The sequence below is a fragment of the Octopus sinensis genome, unplaced genomic scaffold (assembly GCF_006345805.1).
Source record: "Octopus sinensis unplaced genomic scaffold, ASM634580v1 Contig13273, whole genome shotgun sequence".
Classification (NCBI taxonomy): domain Eukaryota; kingdom Metazoa; phylum Mollusca; class Cephalopoda; order Octopoda; family Octopodidae; genus Octopus; species Octopus sinensis.
The window spans coordinates 67299-94215 of NW_021832865.1; the positions used below are offsets into that span (position 1 = coordinate 67299).

A 26917-nucleotide genomic window follows, 5' to 3' on the forward strand; every position below is an offset into this window, starting at 1 on the left:
GGGGGGGGAAATGACTACAAGTTAGCATGTCTTCTCTTGCTAAATCATATTTTCAGAAAGGAATATCATTATTATTTATATGGAATAAAGAAGTTCTTTTAAGAGAGAGAAGAATGTTTAATTGTTTATTTTCAGCAACCCCTTCACCAAACCCATCCCTTCCTGGTTCACAACAGAAAGCAGCCCCTATGACACCCAGAACTAATGTGACATCCAGAGAAAATGATGGCATTGAAATAAACCTAATGATTGATTCAATTTCTAAATATATCAAGATGGGGGGTAATAATGATGTTGGTATGTGTGTGTGTGTGTGTATGTGTCTATACACACACACACTGATATTTGTTTATTTTCAGAAACCACATCAAGCTCGTCCATTCCTGGTCCAAGACAGGAACCATCCTCTGTGACACCCAGAACTAATGTGGCATCTGGAGTAAATCCTGGCATCAAAATAAACCTAATGATTGATTCAATTTCTAATGCATCTGTGAGTAAATAGATTCATGTAACTTATTTATTTAATTGTTATTTCATTTCCAAATGAGGAATCGTTAAAGTTAATTAAAACATTTTCTCAATCAAACTCAAACATTTTATTTCCTTCACATCTGATATCTTGAGTATATCTTTTGCTAACTTTAACAACCTCAAACTTACAACACCCATTCTGTAGAGCCTTTCTTAACAACAATATCAACTGCAACAATGTATCTCTCTTCTCTCCATGGAATGTTCCTTAGTTGTTTACCATTAATTACTTTTGTAGGTTGATGTCATCGTTAACAGCTCCAATGAAGAACTCCAGCTTCACAAGGGTTCTATTTCCAAATCTATTCTCAAAGCTGCTGGTTCACAGATACAAGTTGAATGTAACCAGAAATATCCTCGAGGTATTTCTGCATCTGAAATAGCCATTACTAAAGGATATAACCTCAAATGTAAGAATGTATTTCATCTGGCATTACCTCCCTGGGGTGAAAATTCTTCTGATTCAGTAAGTATCAATCATATGATATTGATTTATTGAAAGAGTTAATGTTTGAAGAGAACCTTATGCATGTTGTGTGAGAATCATAAAGCAAATGTCAGCATCCTGTTTAATATTTGTTCTTCCAAGTTATCATTGGAAGGAAGCAGAAGATGTCGATGAACAGGACACTTTTATATATAAATAGAAGGAAAAAAGCCTCATGGCCTAACAACAGTTATGTGACTGATAAATAAGACTATATTAAAACATATTTCTCTGTTTTACTGTCTGTATTGGTGAGTTTTTCTCTGTCATGGCACGAGCACTAGAGAGGTTGTCATGTCCTCAACAACACTAAAGACTCCTCTTGGGTCTGCATTGTCTCTCTTCATTCACCAACCATTTTACACGGTGGATTGGGTCTGATTTATTGTAGCAGCATCATGAGTGAGGTTGCCTTGTCCCTTGCAGGACTAAAGAGTGATAGGAATAACAGTTGTGTTTAGTTTAGTTAGTTAGTTAGTTAATTTTTTGGCTCAAAAAGCAAAAAGCAAGGCCATGTAGGGGGACATGAAGTTATGTACAGGGTGGTGTTCATGTAAAGAGTTCAGGCCACTTGAGGTCAAGGGAGACTTTGAACAAAGCGGTCGTCGGCATCTTCACCATCTCGTCTGGCAGCTTGTTCCACAGATCCGCAACCCGGATGGAGAAAGCCCCTCTCCTTCGATTGAGATGAAATCGTCGCAGATAGAGCTTTTCCAAAAGACCCCACAGCTGATGCTCTGGAGCAGGAGTGAAGAACAGCTCTTTCAAGAGGTTACACTTTCCGCTTATGATGTTGTGAGCGAGAATAAGATCACCACGGCAGCGGCGTTTTTCTAGAGAATAAAGGTCGAGCGTCTTCAGCCTTTCTTCATAAGACAAATTCTTGAGACCATGAACCATGCGGGTAGCCAGCTTCTGGACTCTTTTGAGATGCTGTATGTCTTTGAGGAGATAAGGAGAAGAGGCTTGAATCCCATACTCCAATATGGGTCTCACCAGCGTGACATAGAGCGGTAGGAATATGGCTGCTGTGAGCATTCCGAATGACCGTCAAATCAAGAACAGAATTCCGCGTGCTTTGTTGGCAGCATGGACACACTGGGCCGAAGGCGAAAAGGAGGAATCCACCAAGATACCCAGGTCCTTTACCTGATCGGTCCTCTCCAGCAGCAGAAGACCCGGCTCAAAATCAAGTTGAGTTGCAGGAGGAGAGCCAACAGGCAGATGACAGCACTTTGACACGTTCAGACACAGGTCCCATTCGTTAGACCACCTCCAAATTTGGTGGAGGCATCGATGAAGATCCTCTATATCACCGCGAGGAGCGACCAGTTTGACATCGTTGGCAAATAGAAGGGTGTGTTGCGTGAGGTCGTCGGGCAAGTCATTTATGAAGACTAAGAACAATAAGGGCCCAAGCACTGAACCTTGAGGCACGCCACTGCTAGCACTGGAGACGTCGGACTGCGAACCATTAATTTGGACTTGGAAGGAGCGATCTGAGAGGAAGGCACCAACCCATCGTACAATATCCGGATGAAAACTATATGCTTGAAGCTTGACAAGTAATAGGCGGTGGTTTACCGAGTCAAGTAGAAGTGGTAGGAGTGAGAGGAGTTGTGAGAGGAGGATATATTTATTACAACTTAATGCTTTCTTCCTGTAATAAGAAAATAATTTAATAAAATGTTCATTATCAATTACTAAACAATTATTTTTTTTAGACTCTGGCAAACTTGACTCAAATAATAACCATTTGTCTGGAAAATGCTGAGAGAATTGGAGCAAAATGCCTGGCATTTCCTATATTAGGGGCTGGGATATTGAAGTACCCGATTGAAAACCTACCCAGAACAATGTATGAAGCCGTGAAAAACTACTCAAACCAAAATTCAAGCCAGATCAAAGATGTAGACTTTGTGGTTTATCCTCAAGACACAGAAGTAGTAAAGGTTGGTTGATGTATTTGTTGTTTGTTGTTTTATGTTGATATTCTTGGAATTCACCAAAACAAAGAAAATATTCCGCAATAAACAAAGGAAATAGAAATGAAAATAAAACTTAGAATCATGCTCGTTATTTATCACCTGTTTTCCATGCTGGCATGGGTTGGACAGTTTGACAGGAACTGGCAAGGCAAGGGGCCAAACCTGGTTCCATTCTTTGTTTTGGTATGGATTCTGCAGTTGAGATGCCCTTCCTAACACCAACCAATTTACAGAGTGTACTGGGTGCTTTTTATGTGGCACCAGCACCGACAGAATTACCAATTATCTTGTAAGACAAGAACCCCTCAACTGGACGAGAGTGGGGGGAATGGTGTTGGTCGGCTGTGGCTTTGCGCCAGTTGAAAGACTTAGGGTATAGTGGGGACAGAGAGAGGTATCTTGCTGTAGAGTAGTTACATGAGTGCCCCAGTTGGAAGGAAAAGGAAAGAAGGGGCCAGATAGTAAGATAAAAAGAGTGATAGTGAGAGATGTGATGGTGGAGATGTGATGGGACATGCCCTTGAGGGACATGGGGATAGGTAAGGGGATATAGAGGCTTCAGCTGGGTGAGGGGGGCAGGATGAGATGATTGTAACAAATGATGCAGAGAAATATAGAAATGGCTTGTGGGGTTGCAGTAGATATATGTGGGTATTGAGGGTAATAGTAGGTAAGCAAGGAGTTGATGATGGAGAGCAGCAGAGGGAGAAGAGAGAAGGTGCAGAAAGGAGGTGGGGATAGTATGTGCCTATTCTGCTCTCAGGTGATAGAGGAAACGGTGGATGTTAGGAAATGAAATGTGTGTGTATGGAATGGGAGAGAAGGTTGACATGGCAGAGCCCCTCATCGACAAACATTATCGTTATTTGAATATCAATTCTGTTCTGGTGGGCATGTCTTCTTAAGTACAGCAATGTACCATATATCTCATCCCTTTGTCATCTCCTTCATAAGGCTCACTGTTTTCAGATTGGCCTTCAATTCTTCATCCCATGTCTTCCTGGGGTCTCCCTCTTCCACAGCTTCCAACAACATCAAATTCCAACTTGATATTTTTCGAATTAACCCAAAACATATTCTGTAATTAATGAAGGAAATGATTATGAAGATAAAATATGGAATCAGTTTGGTAAATTTATTTGTTGGTGTCTTAGAATTCTTCAGTTGGAATGTTGGAATCTTTGATGTGTCTCATGGCCCTGTCTTCCATACTTATAGGTTAGCTTGGTTTTCTTCAACTCTTCCATTCCATGATTTAATTCTTTGTAACTTGATATGGATTCAGTGTAGCTATGCTGTGCCTTAACTTGCTAGTAATGGCAACCAAGTGTCCCTTGCTCTCATTTAAATTGGATGAGTTTTAAGGGTGTTCAACAGGATACTTTCTGCTATTTGTTTCAGCCCTTGGCATTCTGAGTTCAAATCCTACTAATGCTGTATTAACCTTTTATCGCTTCACAATTGATAAAAATCTCCCAATCTTGATGGCTGGATTGGTGGAACTGGAAGAATGACATTTCTTCTGTGGTATTTGTTTCAGTACTTGGCATTCTGAGTTCAAATCCTGCCATGGCGTTGCCGGAGTGTTAACTTAAACCATCCTTTGGTTTCACACCAACCCTCGGCACCTTGGCTATGTTTACTGGAATTCCCTTTGTCACAAGCATTTCAGCGACGTGTCTGGTTTGAGGAAATTTAAGATTTCAGCAAAGAAGGAAGGGGAAATGTTTTAACTTAGTCTGAATCTAACAAAAGACTTGCTTGCTGTTTGAATTGGTCAGTGACTGAGTGAATTCAGCTGAAGATTTTTATGATGTCAACAAGTAATGTTCACAAGTATTGAAGAGAGTGATAGAGGGACAGAGAGAGAGAGAGAGAGAGAGAGAGAGAGAGGGGGGGGAGGAAATACATGTGCTTTTAACAATAAGTTCAGCATGGGTATCAGTCTGGGTGTTTTAAAGAACTGATTTCCTTATGACTTTATTATTATTGAGTGAGAGAGCAGCGCAAGCCATCAAAGTGACACTGGAATAAAATATACGAAGCCCAATATACCCATCATGACAACCCGTCTGATAAGGGTACACCAGGCACATGCATCACAACCATATGTGCATGGCATGGTGATCTCATATCAAGATAAACAGCGCATGACCTTGCAGGTCAAGTAGCCCATCCTGCTCAAAAGGTCCCTGAATAACGATTGTTTAAGGATATTGAATGAAATACCCATGTTTCCAGAGGTGAATTATCCAAACCCCAAATAATTCCTCTCAACACATGGCTATGATGCTCCCTCACTACTTCTGCTCAAACAACTGTGGTACTGAATTGTGGTATTGAGCAGAATATTTGCTGCAGCCCATCTTTCATACCAAGACAAAACAATGTACATGATAATACTTCCAATCAGTTAAGGACAGAAGCTATGACTGTCACTGCCTGGTCCTGCATCAGGGCATTTATTATTATCATTATTATTATTATTATTATTATGAAAGCTTCTCAGATGGTTCTTAATTACCAGTTATTCTTTACTTGAAAACAGTCAACAACAAATCACCAAAGGTTTTCCAAGTAGTGCCTTCTCCTATGACTCAAAGAAACAATACTCTCCTTAAAATGCAAGCTGTACCCAACAATGCTGACTTCTGAATTACCTCGAGCCTGACAGCAGCTCCAATATTCTTAATATGTTTTACAAAGCCCTTGGAAACTGCTCCTAATGCTCCAGTTACCACTGGTGTCACCATTATTTTCCCCATGTCCCATAACTTTTCTATCTCGTCCCAGACTGATACCATGCTGAACTTATTGTTAAAAGCACATGTATTTTCTCTCTCTCTCTCTCTCTCTGACCCTCTGCCTTTTTACCCTTGCTCTCTCTCTTCTGTTTCCTTATCTTTCACCCTCAAATTGCCTGGTATTGCAACATCTACTATCTTTGCTTCTTTTTCATCTTTATGGATGATCATGATATCTGGTTGTCTCGCCTCTATGACTTGGTTGCACTGTATGTTAAAATCCCAGAGTATTTTGTAATGATCATTTTCCATTTCTCCCTGTGGCTTGTGTTCATACCTATTTCCTTTACTACCCACAAGGGGCCAAACACAAGGACAGACAAACGAATTAAGTCGATTACACTGACCCCAGTGCGTAACTGGTACTTATTTAATCGACCCCGAAAGGATGAAAGGCAAAGTCGACCTCAGCGGAATATGAACTCAGAACATAGTGGCAGGCGAAATACCGCTAAGCATTTCGTCTGGCATGCTAACGTTTCTGCCAGATTGCCACCTTAATACCATTGTTCTACTCTTTCAAGGTTTGCTTTACTACAGCCAGTAGACGTATCTGGCTACATTGTCATATCTCCTTTTATATTCATGTTGTGCAAGCTTACAGCACTCACCAACAATATGGCATATACTTTCTCTCTTCTCAGAGCACATCCTACACTGTGGCAAGTCAGTGCTTTTATCAATGTGATATTTAGAGGAGTTTGTTCTGAGAGCTTGTTCTTGAGCGTTGCACACTAATGCCTCCAGTAGGCCCTTTTAAGTCTCCTTTCTGCAGCCATTGCCAGGTTCTATTCCAATTAATCTCATCTTTATTCTTCAAGAACTGACTGTGCATGTTCTTGTCCTAATAAATTTCCTTCATCTGATTTCTCTAGCCTTCCTTAAATCGTGTTGGATCTACAGCTGCGTTCACTTTTAAGGTTCCCTGCATTTTCACTGCTTCAATCCTTTCTTCTTTATTCCCCTTGACATACCAAGCCAGGCTATTCTCCTCTTCCTTGACACACCATTCACAACATACCAATCCCTGTCGTCCTTCCCTCCTCCTTTACATACAACCTTGACACATCACTCTTGTGGTTCCAATTTCTTGTTCATTGTCATTAATTTACGTGTTCTCTGGTCTATCTCTTGTAATTCATGCTTCTATCAAGATACTATTCCTGCCCCATATCTCATCAAAGCAACAGCCCATGTGTTAATTGCTCTAATCTTATTGCAGCCATTTAGCTTCAATTGGAGCACAAGCCAAATTTCCTTCAAATACTCTTTCCTTAACTTTTCTTTGATCTCGTGTTTATTCATCTTATCTCTTTCAATGATACCCAGGTACCTATATCCTTCCTCTCTGAATTCCCTTATAGTTTCATTACTTTCCAGGTTGATCCTATGGCTTTTACTGATTTCCCCCCCTTTTGAGAATCATTACACCACATTTCTTGATCTCAACTTCCATGCCAATATCTTTGCTAATCATCTGCACAGTTGCCATCAAGCTCTCAATTTCTTTCTCAGTCTTAGTGAATAGCTTTAGGTTACTAACCCCAAGATTCCGAGTTTGATTCCAAGCAGTGACCTGAACAACAATAACAACAACAACTACCTTAGGTATGAGAACCCAAGTTCAAAATTTCCTCAAAATGCCTGATGAAAAGCTAGAGGGTATATCAGTCGAAACGTTTTAACAACAAACAAGATGAGGACAAAAATCCATCAAATATAAATAATGTAAATAATGTACTTAATTCCTCATCTCTTAAATATAGAACTGTAATACCAGAACTTTGTTTCCTGTAGTATTTCTCTCAAGGGGATCATTCCCAGCATGAATATCAGTGGGAACACGCTGTCCCCCCTGGAAGATTCCTCTCTTGATTTTCACCTCTCCTAATACTTGATGCACCAGCTGTCAACTGCATTCTCCAACATTTCATGCTGTTCCATATAAGGTTGGTGGTGGTGGTCTGCTGCTGCTGCTTTTGTTTGTTTGTTTATTGAGTGAAGCAGTCTTCGTCCCAGAGCTCGCAAGATCGCGCCTCTATAGTAGGAGAAGGCGGAAACGTGGTCCTTTGCTATTTGTAAGACCCGCAGAAGAGAAAGCAGGTCAACCCCCAATACCGACAGCATCGATGGATGGATGAATGTGCATCCAGGCTCAGCGGTTGCGTAGGAAGTCAGGGACAAGAAACAGGAAGAAAGAGCGAGAGAAAGTTGGGGGTGAAAGAGTACAACAGGGGTCGTCACCACCCCCTGCCCGAGCCTCGTGGAACTTTAGGTGTTTTCGCTCAATAAACACACACAACGCCCGGCCTGGGAATCAAAACCGCGATCCTCCGACCACGAGTCCACTGCTCTAACCACTGGGCCATTGCGCCTCCACTTGCTGCTGCAGCATTGAAATAATTGGTGTATATTCAAGGAAGAATAATTGAGTAAAATAATGTAAACCAATATTGAAATAGAAGAAACATTTGAGACATGAAAATGCATATTAGTTTTTGAATAGCGTCTACTTTCACAGAAGCACATTGCCATCTTGGGATGTCTTTAAAGAGGGACTTTAGTTCATGAAACTGGTGAAGAATATAATAAAACTAACACTATGACCATGCGAGTACTGTCCAAATCTCCGACCAATCACATACAGCTTGCTGGCATTCAATTGGCGTATCAAGTTTCGGGCATTTTGATTGGGTTTTGGACAGAAAATTCACAAAAAAGTCACTTCTATTGATGTTTTAATGGCTTTGCGAGGTGACTGGGGAAATGTAAAGATGTGCACAACCACCCTTGGACGGTTTTGAATGACCATAGAAAGTGCGAGCCCTCTAACTGAAAAATTATGGATTTGTATAAAGGACACACACACACACAGACATTTTGCCATTTATATATATAGAGATGACTGAGAGAGAAATAATCATTCAACTAGTTTTCTGAAACGATTGAATGAAGGACACCAAGGTAGATGGTGCCTCTGAGTTGTCTAGGTTGATTGTGTATTGGGGAGAGATTGAGGTAAAAACAGTGACAGACAGAGAGAGAGAGAGAAATATTTTTGGAAGAAGGAATGTAAATCTTTATTCTTTCTGTGTATCTCTCTCTCTCTTTCTTTCTCTCTTTCTCTATATAACACACACATACATGTACACACAGATACATTCTTATATATGTATTATCATGATGATGATGATGATGATGGTGATGATTATGATAATCTCAAAAACAGATTTAAGAAAACACAATAAAAGTAGTAAAACGGATTTGTAGTATCATCATTTTCACCCCCACCCCCACCCCCACCCCCAACACCACAACAACCACCACCACCACCACAACCAGCACCACAACCAACACCACAACCACCAACACCACAATCACGAACACCACAACCAGCACCACAACCACCAACACCACAACCACCACCACCACAACCACCAACACCACAACCACCAATACCACAATCACCAACACCAACACCACAACCACCAACACCACAACCACCAACACCACAACCACCAACACCACAACCAGCAACACCACAATCACCAAGACCACAACCAGCACCACAACCACCAACACCACAACCACCACCACCACAACCACCAACACCACAACCACCAATACCACAATCACCAACACCAACACCACAACCACCAACACCACAACCACCAACACCACAACCACCAACACCACAACCACCAACACCACACCACCAACACCACAACCACCAACACCACAACCAGCAACACCACAATCACCAACACCAACACCACAACCAGCACCACAACCACCACACCACCACCACCACAACCACCACAACCAGCACCACAACCAGCACCACAACCACCAACACCACCACCGCTGCCACCATAATAATAATTATCATCATAACATCCACTTTTCTGTGCTTGAATGGGTTGGATAGAATTTGTTGAGATGGATTTTGTATGGTTTGGCGCCTCTCCTGTCACCAACCCTCACCACCTTCCAAGGGAAGTAACTGTTTCCCCATTTTACAGAATATCACAAAATATTAGAAACAAAGGGCACCACTTGCATAACAGGGACACCCGCTTACAACTATCACACAATGTCAAGGCAAGGAGACATGCACACACACACACACGTATGACAGGTTTCTTTCAGTTTCTGCTTACCAGACCTATTCGCTGGGCTTTGTTTGGCCTAAGGCTGTAGCTGAAGAGACTTGTCCAAGGTGCCATTCATTGAGACTGAACCTAAATTAAGTCAATTAAAAGCAATAGCAACAGATGCAGTATTAATATCAAAAGGTAAATTTTACATCCAACTAAATGTGGATGTTGTGTTAGAACACTAAATACTGTGTTACTCACCTTGAGAAGACCTCTCATATTGACGCATGCTGCATAAAAGCACTCATATTTATACTGCTAGCAGATGACAATCATCTATCTACTGGCACCAAAACTACCACATCACCTATTTTCGCTCTGCCTGGATCCATCAGTGACAGACATCCAAAAGCAACATAATAGCCGAATCTCACTGTCAGTCATATGTACACTTTTATGTCTTTTTGGACATTCATGTTGCAAATAGCCAGAAAGCTCATTAAAGGTAATTAATAGCCGGAAGGCTTATTAGAAATAATGAATAGCCACAAGGTTTATTAAACATAATTAATAGTTAGAAGGTTTATTATAGATAATTAATAGTTAGAAGGTTTATTAGAAAAAATTAATAACCAGGAGGTTTATTAAAGATAATTATTAACCAGAAGGTTTATTAAAGATAATTATTAACCAGAAGGTTTATTAAAGATAATTATTAACCAGAAGGTTTATTAAAGGTAATTAAGAGCCACAAAGCTGATTTTTATTTTGATGTTGATGTACTTGACTCAGTAGGTCTCCTCAAGCACAGCATATCACCTTACGATCCAAGGTACTTTTAAGTGGGCTGGTTATGCGAAACTGGTGTGGGTTACAGCTGTGAACTCACTTTAATTGCCGGGTCTTCTCAGTCACAGCATATCTCCAGAGGTCTCGGTCTTTCGCCATTGCCTCTGTGAGGCCCAATGTTCAAAGGTCATGCTTCACCACCTCATCCCATGGCTTCCTGGGTCTCCCTCTACCCAAGATTTCTTCCACTGTTTGAGAGTGGCACTCCTTCACACAGCTCTCCTCATCCATCCGTAGTACATGACCTTACCAATGCAAACGTCTTTCTTGCTTGCCACATCCAATGCTTCTTATGCCCAACATTTCTCTCGGGGTGCTTACACTCTGTCGTGTGTGCACACTGACATTACACATCCAGCAGATCATGCTAGCTTCATTTCTTTCAAGCCTACACATGTCCTCTGCAGTCACGGCCTATGTTTTACTGCCGTGAAGCATGGCAGTTTGCTCACATGCATCCTACAATCTATCTTTTACTCTGAGCAAGAGGCCCTTTCTCACCTATAGGAGTAGAAGCTTTCTGAACTTTGCCCAGGCAATTCTTATTCTAGTGGTAACGCTCTCTGAGCATCCACCCCCACTACAGACTTGTTCACCCAGATAGCAGAAGCTATCAACTACATCTAGTTTCTCCCCTTGTCATGTGATGGAATCTATTTTCTGAGCATCTGTGGTGTTTATTGCCCCTGTGCATCTGCTGCACATGAAAGCTATCTTCCCGGTTAATCTTCCTTTGATGTTGCTGCACTTCTTATGTGTCCATAGCTTACACTGGGTACATCTTATGGAGTTTCTACCTACACCTTTTCTACAGATCGAACAGGACCACCTGCCTGAAATGGTGCGTGATTTGTTTGCCTTCTTACTTTTTTTAGCATAACATGTTATCATCATCATCATTATTATCATCGTCTAATGTCCATTTTCCATGCTGGCATGGGTTGGGTGCTTCGACTAGAACTTTGGTCTTTACAACATTGACTATAAGGCGCTTCAATTCTAAACCTTGCTTCTACACCTGAAATTTCTTCTCTAGTTCTGGTAGTGATTCTGCTATGAGGGCCAGGTCATCAACATAGAGGAGTTCCCAGGGGCAACCTGTCTTGAATTCCTGTTATTTCCTGGAGGACTATGATGAATAAGAGGGGGCTGAGGGCTGATACTTGGTGAACCCCTACTTCTACCAGGAATTCTTCACTATACTCATTGCCAACACTAACCTTACTAACGGCCTCTCTGTATAGGGCTTGTACAGCCCTTATTAACCACTCATCAATCCCCATTTTCTGCATCGCCCACCAGATAAGGGATTGGGGGACCCTGTAAAAGTCCACAAAAGCTAAGTATAGGAGTTTATCTTTGGCTAGTTATTTCTCCTGCAGTTGCTGCACCAGGAATATGGCATCAGTGGTGCTTCTACCTGGCACAAAACCGAACTGCATCTCATCTAAGCAGACACTCTCCCTAATTAGTTGGGCCATGACCCTCTCCCTGACCTTCATCACCTGATCCAGCAATTTGATACCCCTGTAGTTATTTCTATCTAAAGCATCACTTTAACCTTTGTAGCAGTTGACTATGGTGCTGCTACACCAGTCATTGAGTATGACTCCATCATGAACTACCTGGTTTACAATGCGGGTGACTAGGCCATAGCCCACACCACCAGATGTTTTAAGCATCTCAGCAGTGATTCCTGATGGACCAGGGGCTTTTCCTGGCTTCATAACCTTAATTGCTTTATCTACAAGGGTGCTGTCTATTCGGATAGCTGGTCCCTCTACTGTGGCAACATTTGGCTGGCTCTCCTCCTCCAGTTCATTTTCCACGTTCAGCAGTCTTTCATAATGGCTTCTCCAAACCTCTTTCATTTCGGAATCATTAAAAGCAAGTGCACCATCATCCATGCGGACACATTTCTCTCCTGTGACATCACAATTTTCTCTCACACACTGCAATCCGAAATACTTCATTTCTTTGGTCTTTATGTTGCTGGACATTGGCAAACTTCTTTTCTGCTTCGCCCTTGGCTATGTATGCCTGTCTCCTAGCCTCCTTTCTGGCTATCTGGTATGGTTCCCTGCTACCCCAACCCCTCCAGGCCTGTTTCATTGCTCTGATGGCTCTGTCTACTATATTATTCCACCACCACATAACTCTAGGTCTGGAAGGGACTTTGCACCATCTGTGGACTTGGTCTGTGGCACTCAGTAAGCTGTCCCGTAGGAATTTCCAGCTACCTTCTATGTCCGAGGACTGTAGCTCCTCCTCCCTCTCATCATATTTCTTGATGAGGATATCCCTAAATCTCAGATCATGTGAAGGGTTCTTTAGCTTCCAAATCCTTCTTTTCTGGATTGGTCTGCTTCTTGGAATCCTTCTGGCCTCGAGTCTAAAGTCACTAATGACTAGTCTATGCTGGGGGTACATTCCATACCTGAGAGGGTCTTTGTATTTAAGAGCAACCCTGCGTCCCGCTGTCTGGTGAGGATGAAATCAATCTGGCTAGCAGAGTCACCTGATTGATAGGTTATCAGGTGGCTGCTTGGCTTCCTGAACTTAGTGTTGCAGACTAAAAGGCTACATGCATCACAAAACTCCAGTAGCCTGGTTCCATCTTCTTTTCAGGAACCAATACCATTATGCCCATGTACACCAGTGAAGATACCGGATTGCTGTCCAACATGCTCATTAAAATCTCCAGCTGCAAAGATGAGGTCATTGCCACTCATCTTTGAGGCAGCCTGTAGAAGGGTATCATAAAAATGGTCCTTCAGAGCATTTGGTAGGGCCACTTGCAGGGTCATAGGCAGAGATAATTGTAGCTATACTATTCTGCAAGACTAGCCTGAGCTTAAGCACTCTATCACATACCCTGACAACCTCTATGACCTTATCCACCCATTTCTCCACAAGGAATATACCTACACCCCCTACTCCATCGATGTTACCTTCCCAGAAGATTTTTATACCTATGTGCCTTGCCTGTGAGGACACTAGCTGAAGCTTCTCTCCATCTTACCTCTTATGGCAATTTTCTGTCATGTAAATTGTAGCAGTATGGGCAGCGAAATGTGATGTTGATGGTTCAATGTATGTTGTCGGGTGTCGCCGATGGAGATAGGACGACATCAAAGTAAAACAATGAGGATTGTAGTTTAAATAATTTATTTGATCCACACTTGCATCTACGTGTTGGATACTCAAAGTTTAATTTACAATATCAATGAAGGCTGCTACATGAAGTTACCAACAGCTTTGAGGTGGCAAAGTAAAAATAACAACAGGAGAAGTAGAATGTTGATTTGATGAAAGAGTGCATGGCATATTTTGTGTCTGTGTGTGCATTGAACATTTGGTTGAGTTGTGTTGTTTTTCTGTCCTATCTTTTTGTGTCCTGCTACTGTGTTGTGTCATTGGCTATCATAATTCGCTCATGCTGACTATGTGGCTCTCTGTTGGCTGCTTACCTGTTGCAAGCTGCCTGCTTATCTGTCCTGTATCTAAGGTCACTATTTATAATGGTCATCCTAGCAAGAAGAACAGACATACCATTGGAGTCCTTACTACTTATCTAGGTCACCTGCTGTCCAGTTGAACCTTCAGTGACACAGCTCAGGTTAGAAATCCATCCATCACATTTTGACAGGATAAAGAAATTTCTGTCACACCTGTTCGGCCAGTGGTGGATCAGGTCAGCGAGAATCCTTAGATTCAGTTTCGAATCTCAGCTCAGAAAATGAAATGTTAGTTTTTACATAAATAAAAGTTTATGTTAGTTTAAAAGATTTATCCAAAAAATCTTATTTAACTGTAATTTTTAGAACAACATGTGGGTGAAGGTAAATAATATGCACACCCAGTGTTTAGGGCTAGGTTTAGGGTTTAGGGTTAGGATTACATGGAAGACGGATGGTGTGTGTATTCTTTAACTCTGCCCAATTCATGTTATGTTACCAATAGTTTTCTTTCATATAAATAAATTTTGACTTAAAAATTTGCCAGTAAAGTCTTATAAAATGTTCCAAAAGATGTAGATGTTTATATGATATACATGAAAATAAGAGTGAACAAAATATACTTAAAAAACAACTATATTTTGTAGTCATTATCCGTAATCTACTCCCAAAACACTTCAGTAGCTCTATTTTGCATCACTTGCAAACTCATATGTTCTATGATCATTAAAGTGCAACGACCTCCACAATAACCAGCCTTCAATTTGATTTTCTGTTCCTAGATTAATCGGAAACATAGATTGCTGTGCTACTCATAAACCTTCTCGGTAGTTCAAGTAACTGGGGAAAAAATAACACCAAAGCAACTTAAACTGTCCAAAGGATGGGTGCGTTTCCTAGTTTAAAAATAATTAATAGCCATAAGGCGTATTAAAGATAATTAATTGTCAGAAGGTTTATTAAAGGTAATTAATAAACAGAAGGTTTCATCATCATCATCGTCGTTTAACATCCGGTTTCCACGCTGTCATGGGTTGGACAGTTTGACTGAGGTTTGGGAAGCCAGAAGGCTGCACCAGGCTCCAATCTAATCTGGCAAAATTTCTACAGCTGGATGCCCTTCCTAACGCCAACCACTCCGAGAGTGTAGTGGGTGCTTTTTACATGCCACCAGCACAGGAGCCAGTCAGGTGGTACTGGCATCAACCACGCTTGAATGCTACCAGCACGAGTGCCAGTCAGGTGGCAGTGGCAATGATCACGCTCAAATGATGCCTGTTATACACCACTGGCACAGGTGCCAATCAGGTGGTCCTGTTATCAGCCATGACAAGGATTTCACTTGCCTCAACAGGTGTTCGTAAGTGCAGTTTATTGCAGTTTATTAAGTTACTCTTAAATGGGCTGGTAATACTGCACTGGCATAGATCATGTTTATGGTCTCACTTGCATTGCCGGGTCTTCTTAAGCACAGCATATCTCCAAATGTCTCAGTCACATTTGAAAGTCGTGCTTCACCACTTCATCCCAGGTCTTCCTGGGTCTACTTCTTTCACAGGTTCCCTCTCTTGCTAGGGTGTGACTCTTTTTCACATAGCTGTCCACATCCAAACGCAACATATGACCATACCAGCGCAGTCGTCTCTCTTGCACACCACATCTGATGCTTCTTAAATCCAACTTTTCTCTCAAGGCAGTAACACTCTGTTGAGTATGCACACTGACATTACACATCCAGTGGATCATACCAGCTTCATTCTTTGCAAGCTTGTGCATGTCCTCAGTAGTCACAAAGATAATTAATAGCCAGAAGATTTTATCATTATCATTATCATCATCATCATCATCATCGTTTAACGTCCACTTTCCATGCTAGCATGGGTTGGACGGTTCGATTGAGGTCTGGGAAGCCGAGGAGGCTGCACCAGGCCCAACCACAAGGCTTATTAAAGGTAATTAATAGCCAGGAGGTTTATTAAAAATAATTAATAACCACAAGGCTTATTAAAGGTAATTAATAGCCAGAAAGTTTATCAAAAATAATTAATACCCAGCAAATTTATTAAAAGTAAATAATAGTCAGCAAGTTTACTAAAAATAATTAATAGCCAGGTCTATTAAGAATAATTACTAACCAGCAGGTTTATTAAAAATAGTTAACAGCCACAAGGTTTATTAAAAATAATTAATAGCCAGAAGGCTTAGTAAAGATAATTAATAGCCAGAAGGCTTATTAAAGATAATTAATAGCCAGAAGGTTTATCAAAGATAATTAATTGCCAGAAGGCTTATAAAAAATAATTAATAGCCAGAAGACTTATTAAAGATAATTAATAGCCAGAAGGTTTATTAAAAATATTTAATAACAAGGAGGCTTAATAAAGATAATTAATAGCCAGCAAATTTATTAAGAAAAAATCTACTACATATGTGGAAATCTGTGGGTGTGTTTGTTTGTGGAGTTGTTATCTAACTCCTCCTACATCGTTTTATCGATTTTGATGAAACTTGACACATGAGTAGAATTTATGTCTAGAAAACTAGTGACATACTTAGATTGTTGGAAAAATCGATAATAGGGCCCTTGGAAGGGATTCTTATAAGTACTACATATAACTAATATATTATTTTTAAACATCCAAGGGAAATAACCCATTCGCTCCTGAAAGGGATCCTTATATATAAATATAGCCAAGGGAAATAACCCATTCATGTTCATAAGTTATTTGGTATAAATCAAATTGAGTATGCTTATTTCTTAGTATTTGAACTATTTGAGTTATTTTCACAATTTATCCAGTACAATGCTTAAACAAGTAAATAGTATTTACCTAAACAATAGATCCACCTATTTCGGTTAGTGACTTATTCATGAATTTAACAACACTAGCGCCACTGAGGGTAATATTCTCTGTGAATGCACAAAAGCTTTTTTCAGAGTTATTCACTTTGAAGTGTTATTATCTCATATCTGATTAGCCTGTTATTACATAACATGCTTCACAATTTTAGTATACATAACTTATTAGTATTTCCTAATAAGTTCTATAAACTCTGGGAACATATTAACCCCTTACCCAACAATTATTTTGAAAATGAATGTATTTTTTCAGACATATTTTTTAATTGTTTTATTTTACTATGTTTTGAATGGTGATTTCGAGGTATATTTCAAACCTTATTTATTATGAATTTTAATTCAATAATATTGATTTTAAATTACCGCTTTGGGCAGAAACGAGTTAACCTGTTTTTTTCATAAATCATATTACTTTTACAAAAAATCATGTTATTTTATTTGGTTATCTTATTTTCCAAATTTAGAATGAATGATCAAAACATGATTGTTTACTTCTGTTGATTTTATTACTTCAAAACTTAGTAATGACAAAAAAGAGAGACAAAATAATGAATTATCATCATCAGAGCTCGACATGGTGGGGTTATAATATAAAGGTATAAAAAAAAACAACGTAAAAACAAAGTGAATACTTCTATTCATAAAATGTGCCTTCCAACCCTTCAACTGTCTCCAGGTGACTAAATCATACTCGGTCTTCAATGCCTTACTCAAGCGAAAGGTGGCAGAAATCGTCACTGCCAGAGGTATAAAGTGAGTGAATATACTCGTATTTGTCAAAAAAGAGTTTATAATAGACAAAGGAACTCGTTTGCTGTCGATTTTGGCGAGTCTATCTTTTGACGAGTTAACTTGCCAGAGATAGAAAAAAACGATTTCGGTCAAAACGCATATATTCGTTTCTGCCGGGTAAGGGGTTAAAGCCCTTTTCGGAGCTACTTTATTTGAATTCTTACTATTGGGTAATTAATTTCATGTTATTATATAACTGACTTCACAATTTGGGTATTCATAACTTATTAGGAATTCTTAAAAACAAGATCCTGTGTAAATACACAAAAACCGTTTTAAGGGCCACATACTTTGTATTGTTGTTACTGGATTAGTGAAACAATTATGAGAATGAAACCAAGGAATAAGCCCTGCTTTCCTGGGAATTACTGGGTACATCAGATAGTAATTAATTGCCAGAAGGTCTATTAAAAATAATAACGATAGAAGCAGTATTAATACCAAAATATAATATTTATGCCTTTCCACTGTAACAAAAAAATGAAGGAAATTTCTGTCCACTGTAGAATTGTTTGAGAACCTTTTTCTCTTTGAATCTTTTCTCTTTTCTTTGTTATGAAGGACCACGGTCTGAATTGTCAGGTTTCCTCTCATTCTTCCTTACAATGTAAAAATAATTACCTTGTACTCCTGTTTGTTCCTGAAATAGCTTTGGACAAACAGGATGTAACAAAAACGCCTCAAATTCAACATTCTTGATAGACATTTTGACTGCAAACACAAGGTTCAACGGTTCTAACCATGATGGTAACTGGATAGAAAAAAAAACAGTAGAACTTCAGCTACATGAAGACACCATTACCACATGTTTAACTTCACTAACACCATGTTGGTGGCCATGTAAAGCATGGGAGGTTTTTCTGCTCTATTCACTGTATTACCATATTGACACAGGTCTCATGTCTCCCAAAAGGCAGGAAGGCCATGGATAGAATATCTTTGATCTGAGTGACAAAGTAATTTTCCTCATTTCCTTATTACAGAGTAGAAATAAATCATTAAATATTTCAAATATTTTGTTTTTATTAAATTAAATCTCTTCTCTTTGCAAAAATGGGAAAATAAAAATATAAATTGATTCTTTTTTGTTTTAACAGGAATTTGATGAATATCTCCGAAACAGAGGTAAAACATTTGTTTGTTAATATTGAATATTACGGTGTCTTGTCATGTCATTCTATGTTAAACATTACTGATAATTACTATTTTGGTTTTATTTCTGCAAGGAATTATGTTGATAGCAAGTTACTACCTGCAGCCTCAGGTAGCCACAAGTTTTTAGCAGTCTTTCAAGTGCTTACAACCCTCCTGATAATCCTTGCTGTACCTAAAAGACAAACTTTCTGTAGAAGCTCTTCCGGGTATTCTATTTCAATATCCTTCAGCCATTTGTCTATATTTTGGCTTCCTGTTCCCAACACACCAATTATTATAGGCACCACCTTTACTGTTTGCATGCTCCAAATTCTTCCTATTTCAAATTTTAAGGGATTGTATTTACTTTGTTTTTCTTCTTCTTTACGATCCTGGAATCAAACAGACATGATGGGTCGATAAGTAAGCAGCTTCTCTTTTCCTTATCTATGACTGTAATATCTAGTCTATTGTTTTCTAACTTTTTCTCCATTTGAATAGGAAAGTCCCATAAAATCTTACATTTCTCCAACTCCAATTCTCTTTTGACTCAATGATTGTGCTTTGTGTTTCCAGCTTCAAATCCCCATTTCTGGCACAGTTTCCAGTGTAAAACTTTTACAACCTGGTCGTGCCTCCGTTTCTTATATTCTTCCTGTGCCAACTTGGGGCATTCTTCCACGATGTGTGCCATTGACTCATTCTAAGTTCCACAGGCTCTACATTTTTCTGACACATTCTCTCCATATATATTTTTACTCAAGTTGTTTGTTTTTATCGCTTGATCTTGGACTGTTACAATTAGGCTCTCTGTTTCTTTTTTTAATTGGCCCCTTTTTAACCAAGCCCAGGATTTTGTTCCACAATATGTCTTTAGTGACTCTCCAGAATTGGCCATGCAGACGTTCCTCTTCAATCTGTCTGACATGATATCTTTGCATTTCATCCTTGTCCTTCTATCCTATTACATGCTTGATCCTCTTTTTTTTTATTCATTTCACAGAAAGTTCTTTCAGAAATAAGACTAAACTTTGTTTCTTGCACAGAAGATTGCTTGCTTCCAGTTTTGCACTCCCAAGCAACAGCATTCTGGGAACTACAGTACCATTTGGATTAGGATTTGCTAATAGGTTCAGATATCTATAATACAAGACATTAAGAGGGTTAAAGTATGTAAACTGAATAAAAATATTAGATTTAGAATTGAACCAAGCCTCATAAAATCTAACCAAAAAATATAAACTTGATATTGATTCTAATTGGTTGTAATTCTTATTAAAAGACTATCTTGAACATTATAATTTCTAATTGAAGAGAAGAGCTTTGGACTTTGTGATGAAGAAATTATTCTAAAATACCATCTTGCAATAAACTAAAATAACGTCTTTTGAGAGGGGAGTTAACTCTTCAATGTCTTATGAGAGGGGAGTTAACTCATCAATGTAGTCTTCCATGACCATCTCATGTGTGATGATACAACATAAGTTACATCCAATTATTACTTTAGGAAAAAGAACCATAAATGTAATCTGATTGTAAATATTAAATTAATTAATAGTTATTATCATACTTAATGAGCTGATTCATTACCTCATTAATTGAAAGTTTATAGCTAGGCTCCTACTGAGTTTTGAACCATCACACTCAGGTTCTTCAGCATGGAACCATATTGTCAGCAAAGGAAAACCAGTTATGGAAAATAAATCATGCCACTATGAAAGGCGCTAACACCTCTGTGAACATGGCTTGGCCAATCAGATCAGCTGATGTACAACCAAGGGCAATGGAATTTTCCCACCAAATAGTCTGGTCAAACGTTTTTTGGAAAACCCTGCTGGGCATTATAAAAATTCTTATTTTGCATTTCTAGACAGAATGAGCTCTGATACTTCACAGATGTTCTCACTTTTCTTTTTCTGCTTAGAACAACCTACGGTGCTTCTCAAAGCTGTGTCAGTCAGTTTTGTGAGAAGACATTTTCATTGTTTCTATTAATTTTTTTCTCAGTAATTATGAACTGTCTTTGTATTACTATTCAGCATATTATACAGTGAAAACTTGTACTTATTTCCATTCAGTATCACTTGACTATTACTTTAGCAAGCAGAAGAATATGTGGAAATATGTGGGTATGACAAAAGGTCCTTTCAGAACCATATTTAACAATCCTAAAAATTTCCATTAATGTCCAGGAGAGACATAATGCCACAACCCTGGCTAGACACATATGGTTATTGAAGAAAAATGCCATGGATTATAACATCAAGTAGAGAGTGATAGGGAGGTGCAACCGTTACTTCAATAGTAGCAGACGGGGAAGGTTAAACCTTGCTTAGAAAAGAACAATATTCAAGAACTCTCTTCATTCAGACACTTAACTAAAGCCTAAACTGCAAGGGTGAGTTTTACTTCCCTGGGCATGGATACATTGTAACTCAACGTCTGGCAGCTGACCTGGCAGACACCCATAAAATTATTAACCATATTACAAACAATAACTCTGAGCACCTTTTCAAACTTCATCTGTCTAACACCCGTGGACATGTTTACAAAGTCAGAAAACAGCACAATTCCCATGACTTTCGGAAACATTTTTTCACGCTAAGAGTTGCTGAAGCATGGAACAAACTGCCGGTATCAGTTGTTAGTTGTCGGAGCACTGTATCCTTCAAAACTTCCATGCTTCCTGAGATTCGCCAATACTACACCTGATTTTCTCCCCTCCATACACACGCAAGCATGTATCTGATTCATACACTGTTCGCTTCCCAGACATTTGTACATTACTGCATATACTTTATATGCACTTTTGACAAGTTGTGGTGCACCTGAGCACTGTATACAATAATTTCATTATTATTATTATTATATGCCTGCATGAAAAATAGTATGTGATCAGTTATCTACAAACTCTACCATAACATTACGATTTCCACCAGCAGTCTTTCCAACACCACAACCTAAGAGTCCAATACTGACTACACCGAACCATATGCACATAAACACATAGATATGCATCCGCATGAGTTTAAAGGTTTGGGTGCCTTCCCATGTCCTCTTTCCAAGTCCCTGCTTCCTGCACCAACTCCATACTGCCCACACTCAAACTCCACTTTACTGGCAGTTATTTCTCACTCAGGGATTTGGGGCCAGGGACATAACCTTTGATGGAGTCCCTTCACTAGCTGTTTCCTACAGCAACTACAACCGGATGCGTTACTTAAGATATTGTAAACTTTATGATTAACGCAACTTCTCTGTTGATAAATGTACAAGTGCCTGGTATTTCTCTTATGGAGTCTTAGACAATTTATATGCCTTGCTCATCATTTAATGTCCATCTTCCATTTTGGCTTGGGTTAAGCAGTTTGACAGGATCTGGTGAGATGCATTAGGCATGATTTCCATGGCTGGCTGCCCTTCTTAATACCAAGCACTTTACAGTGTGGACCGGAAGCTGCTTTTTCCATGACCCCAGTGCTAGTGAGGTCACCAAGTAACTTGTAATAGAAAGTGAAGAATGGAAAGAGCCCTGTAAAAGTGGGTGGGAGTGAATTTGGGAGAGGGGTAGGTGGCTTTATATCCGGGGCAGGAGAGATTTGATAGAGGGTCAAGTAGGGGTGTCTTGATATGGGGGAAATTCACGACTTGCTTATATTTTTTACAAAAGTGAATGAAAGTAGCTGGAAGGGAGAAAGATGGTGGTCATAGGGTGCAAGTGCATACTCTCAGTTTGCAAGGATGTGTGTATGGGGAGAGAATATAGAATGTGGATGAGGAAGGTAAGAAAGAGAGGGTAATTTCATAAGAATATGGGATGAGAGGCGTGGCAGATGGTTAGTGATGGGGCTAGAGGTGGATGTAGTGAGTGAGGAACAATGGTTTGGGGTGGAGTTGATGGCAAATATCTGTATGGAGTGGGGCAAGTGAGAGTTAGATGAGGTTTGGGTAGGAGGGAGTGACAAGTAGCAACGTAGGAGTAGCAGAGGAGAGCAGCAGAATCATAAATTCATAGACAAGGAAGTACAGAGATGATGCACAGGATGTGACAGTGGAAGGGATGGGTTGATGATGATGATCAACTGGGACAGAGATGGGAGTTAGAGATACATGAGGATGGCTATAGTGAGTGGGGAGACAAAATTGGAGGGAGTATTGATAATGGATGTGAGAGGGCGTTGAGAATAAATGCAGATAGGAGAAGTGTTAAACATCAAGAATGGCAAACTAAGATGTAGCTAAGAGTGGGAAGGGAAAGATTAGGGAAGGGGCAAAAAGGGATGATCGATGGAAGGTTGTACGAACGGAGATGATGATGATGATGAAAGAGAGGCAACTGGTATTAATGAAAAGGGGTGAGAAGTGTTGTGCAGATTCTGCTCTCAAATGCTTACAGCAACAAAGTAGGGCCATAGTTAGAAGTGTAATGGAGGGATGGGTGTTAGGAAAATGAGATGTGGTGAAGGGTATGGTTGACATGGGCAAATGTCGGTGTAGGGCCCAACATGGACAGGAATAAGCACAATGCATTTAGGACCTCACTTTTGCTATGATGGATGTGTCTTTATATGTCATTTTGTTCAACTTGCATCAGTAGGTGTGTGGCCAGGTGGAAAACTGCACCAGACTTCTGTACATGCCAAAACAGACATAGAGGTCTGGTGCCATCTTCTACCTGGCAAGTTCCTGTCAAATGATCCAACCCATGCCAGCATGGAAGGTAGATGTTGAACGATGATGATGGTCATAATGATGACACACTGATATTTGTTTATTTCCAGAAACTAAATTATCAAGCCCATCCTTTCCTGGTCCACAACTGAAAACAGTCTCTATCATACCCAGAACTAATGTGGCATCCGGAGAAAATGCTGGCATTAAAATAAACTTAATGATTGGTTCAATTTCTAATGTATCTGTGAGTAAATAGATTCACTTAACATATTTATATTTAATTGTTATTTCATTTCCAAATGAGGAATCATTACAGTTAATTAAAACATTTTCTCAATCTAACTCAAACATTTCATTTCCTTCACATCTGATATCTTGAGTAAATCTTTTGCTAACTTTAACAACCTCAAACTTACTACAGCCATTCTGTAGAGCCTTTCTTAACAACAATATCAACTGCAACAATGTATCTCTCTTCTCTCCACGGAATGTTCCTTAGTTGTTTACCATTAATTACTTTTGTAGGTTGATGTCATCGTTAACAGCACCAATGAACACCTCCAGCTTGACAGTGGTTCTATCTCCAAATCTATTCTCAATGCTGCTGGTCCACAGATACAAGCTGAATGTAACCGGAAATATCCTCAAGGTATTTCTACATCTAAAATAGCCATCACTGAAGGATATAACCTCAACTGTGAGAATGTAATTCATCTGGCATTACCTCCCTGGGATGAAAATTCATCTGATTCAGTAAGTATCAATCATATTATATTGATTTATTGAAAGAGTTGTTGTACAACCCTAGGTTATCATTGATCCAGCATCTCTGTGGCATGAACGGAATTGTCCATAAAACTATGCACAATCCACAGATGTGTTTTTCCAGTCATACAACACTTCCGTCTGCTTCAAGACAGAAGCATGTACTTTGATGTCCAGTGACGTACAGTATGGGCTACAGTGTGACAGTCTGGTGTTGTGGTATTCTGTACAATTTCCAAAGCATGGATTCTGGTTGTTTGAAATTGATGTAGACTCTATTGTAGATATTCCCTGAACATTTCGACTCAACCATAGTCTCTTGTGTGCAGTGTAGAATCTTTTGTGCCTGTGGCACCCTGCCTTGTGGGTGGTTTTGTTGCTTCTTGCAGTATGTTCTCACCCAGATTTCCCTCTTGTAAATAATAATTAATCTCTCCTCTTCCCTATTATTTTTTTGTTAATTGCAAAATTCCACCTGAATTACACTGTGCAACCACCAAATCTTGGAACATTTCTCTTTCCATTCACGGCATCCATATCTTCACTCAGACCAGACTTCCTGCTATCACATGATCTGTGTTGATCCTTCTGTCACATGATCCATGTTAATCCAATGACCACATGATCTGTTAATCCAATAATCACTAGAAGTTGTTTAATGTTATTTGAATCTGTAAAACATTTCTGGTTGAAACAACAAATTCCATGTGCAATGTGTTGATCAAAGAATATATTCATTATTTACATTTGATGGATATTTGTCCTCATCTTGTTTGTTGTTAACACAACGTTTCGGCTGATATACCTTCCAGCCTTCATCAGGTGTCTTGGGGAAATTTTGAACCTGCGTTCTTATTCCTAAGGTATTTTTCAATGTTATTATTATTATTATTATTATTATTATTATTATTATTGTTCAGGTCACTGCTTGGAATCAAACTCGGAATCTTAGGGTTAGTAGTCCACGGGCATATGGCATAGTGGTTAAGAGTGCAGGCTATTAACACCAAGATTCTCAGTTCGATTCCAAGCAGTGACCTGAACAACAACGATGACAACACCAACAACAACAACAACAATAATAATTATAATAGTAATAATAACAACAACATCGAAAAATACTTTAGGAATGAGAACCCAGGTTTGAAATTTCCCCAAGAAACCTAATGAAAGCTGGAGGGTATATCAGCCGAAACATTGTTAACAACAAACAAAATGAGGACAAATATCTGTCAAATGTTAATAATGTACATAATTCCTCCTCTCTTAAATATAGAACTGAAAGAATATTTTCATTACAACTTAATGATTTCTTCCTGTAATAAGAAAATAATTTAATAAAATGTTAATTATCAATTACTAAACAATTATTTTTTCAGATATTGCGAAACTTGACTAGCATGGTAGACACTTGTCTAGGAACTGCTTCATGTCTTAGTGCAAAAAGCCTTGCATTTCCTATATTAGGAGCTGGAGTATTGAAATATCCCATTGAAAAACTACCTGGAACTATGTATGAAGCAGTCAAAGAGTCACCTCGAAAATACGATATCAAAGATGTTTACTTTGTTGTTTTCCCTAAAGACACAGAAATAGTAAAGGTTGGTTGACGTATTTGTTGTGCATTGTATCATGTTCCTCCTCCTCCTCATCATCATCATCATCACCATCATCATCATCATTATCACCATCACCACCACCACCACCACCATCGTCATCATCATTTACTGGGGAGCTGCACCAGATTCCAATCTGATTTGGCATGGTTTCTATGGCTGGATTCCCTTCCTAACACCAACCACTCCAAGTGTGTAGTAGTGCTTTTTACGTGCCATTGGCATGGGTGCTAGCTACACAATACTGGCATCAACCACATCTATGAGCCCACTTGGTTTGACAGGTCTTCTTAAGCATGCTATATTACCAAAGCTCTCAGTCACTTGTCACTGTCTCTGTGAGGCCTAACTATGATTTCACTTGGCTTGATGAGGCATTTCAAACACAGCATATCGCCAAAGGTCTTGGTTACCTCTGTGAGGCTCAATGTTCTATGGTCATACTTCACCACCTCATCCCATGTCTTCCTGGGTCTGTCTCTTTCACAGGTTCCCTCCACTATTAGAGTGTGTGGCACTTCTTCACACAGCTGTCCTTGTCCATGTGTATCCCATGACCATACCAGCACAGTCGTATCTCTTGCACACCACATCTGATGCTTCTTATGGTTAAGTTTTTTTCTCAAGATGTTTACACTCTGCCATGTATGCACACTGACATTGCACATCTAGCAAAGCATACTGGCTTCATTTCTCTCAAGCCTACACATGTCCTTGGCTGTTATAGCCCATGTTTCACAGTCATGTAGCATGGCTGTTCACACACAGGCTTCATAAATCTGCCTTTCACTGAGAGAGGCCCTTTGTTGCTTGCAGGGGTAGGGGCTCTTTGAACTTAGCCCAGCCTATTCGTATTCTC

At 39.5% G+C, this 26917-nt stretch overlaps 1 protein-coding gene across 1 annotated transcript in view; it reads left to right on the plus strand.

The window, feature by feature from the left end:
* LOC115229623 (protein mono-ADP-ribosyltransferase PARP14-like) overlaps nucleotides 1-26043 on the plus strand; it is a gene marked incomplete at its 3' end in the record, with an annotated part of 47590 nt that extends 21547 nt beyond the window's left edge. The window contains exons 4-10 of the mRNA XM_029799949.2: nucleotides 360-493; nucleotides 773-1000; nucleotides 2746-2973; nucleotides 18967-18994; nucleotides 23785-23921; nucleotides 24203-24430; nucleotides 25822-26043. Coding sequence (XP_029655809.1) covers nucleotides 360-493; nucleotides 773-1000; nucleotides 2746-2973; nucleotides 18967-18994; nucleotides 23785-23921; nucleotides 24203-24430; nucleotides 25822-26043 — 1205 coding nt within the window. The remainder of the gene's footprint in view (nucleotides 1-359; nucleotides 494-772; nucleotides 1001-2745; nucleotides 2974-18966; nucleotides 18995-23784; nucleotides 23922-24202; nucleotides 24431-25821) is intronic.
* Nucleotides 26044-26917: the final 874 nt, after the last annotated feature.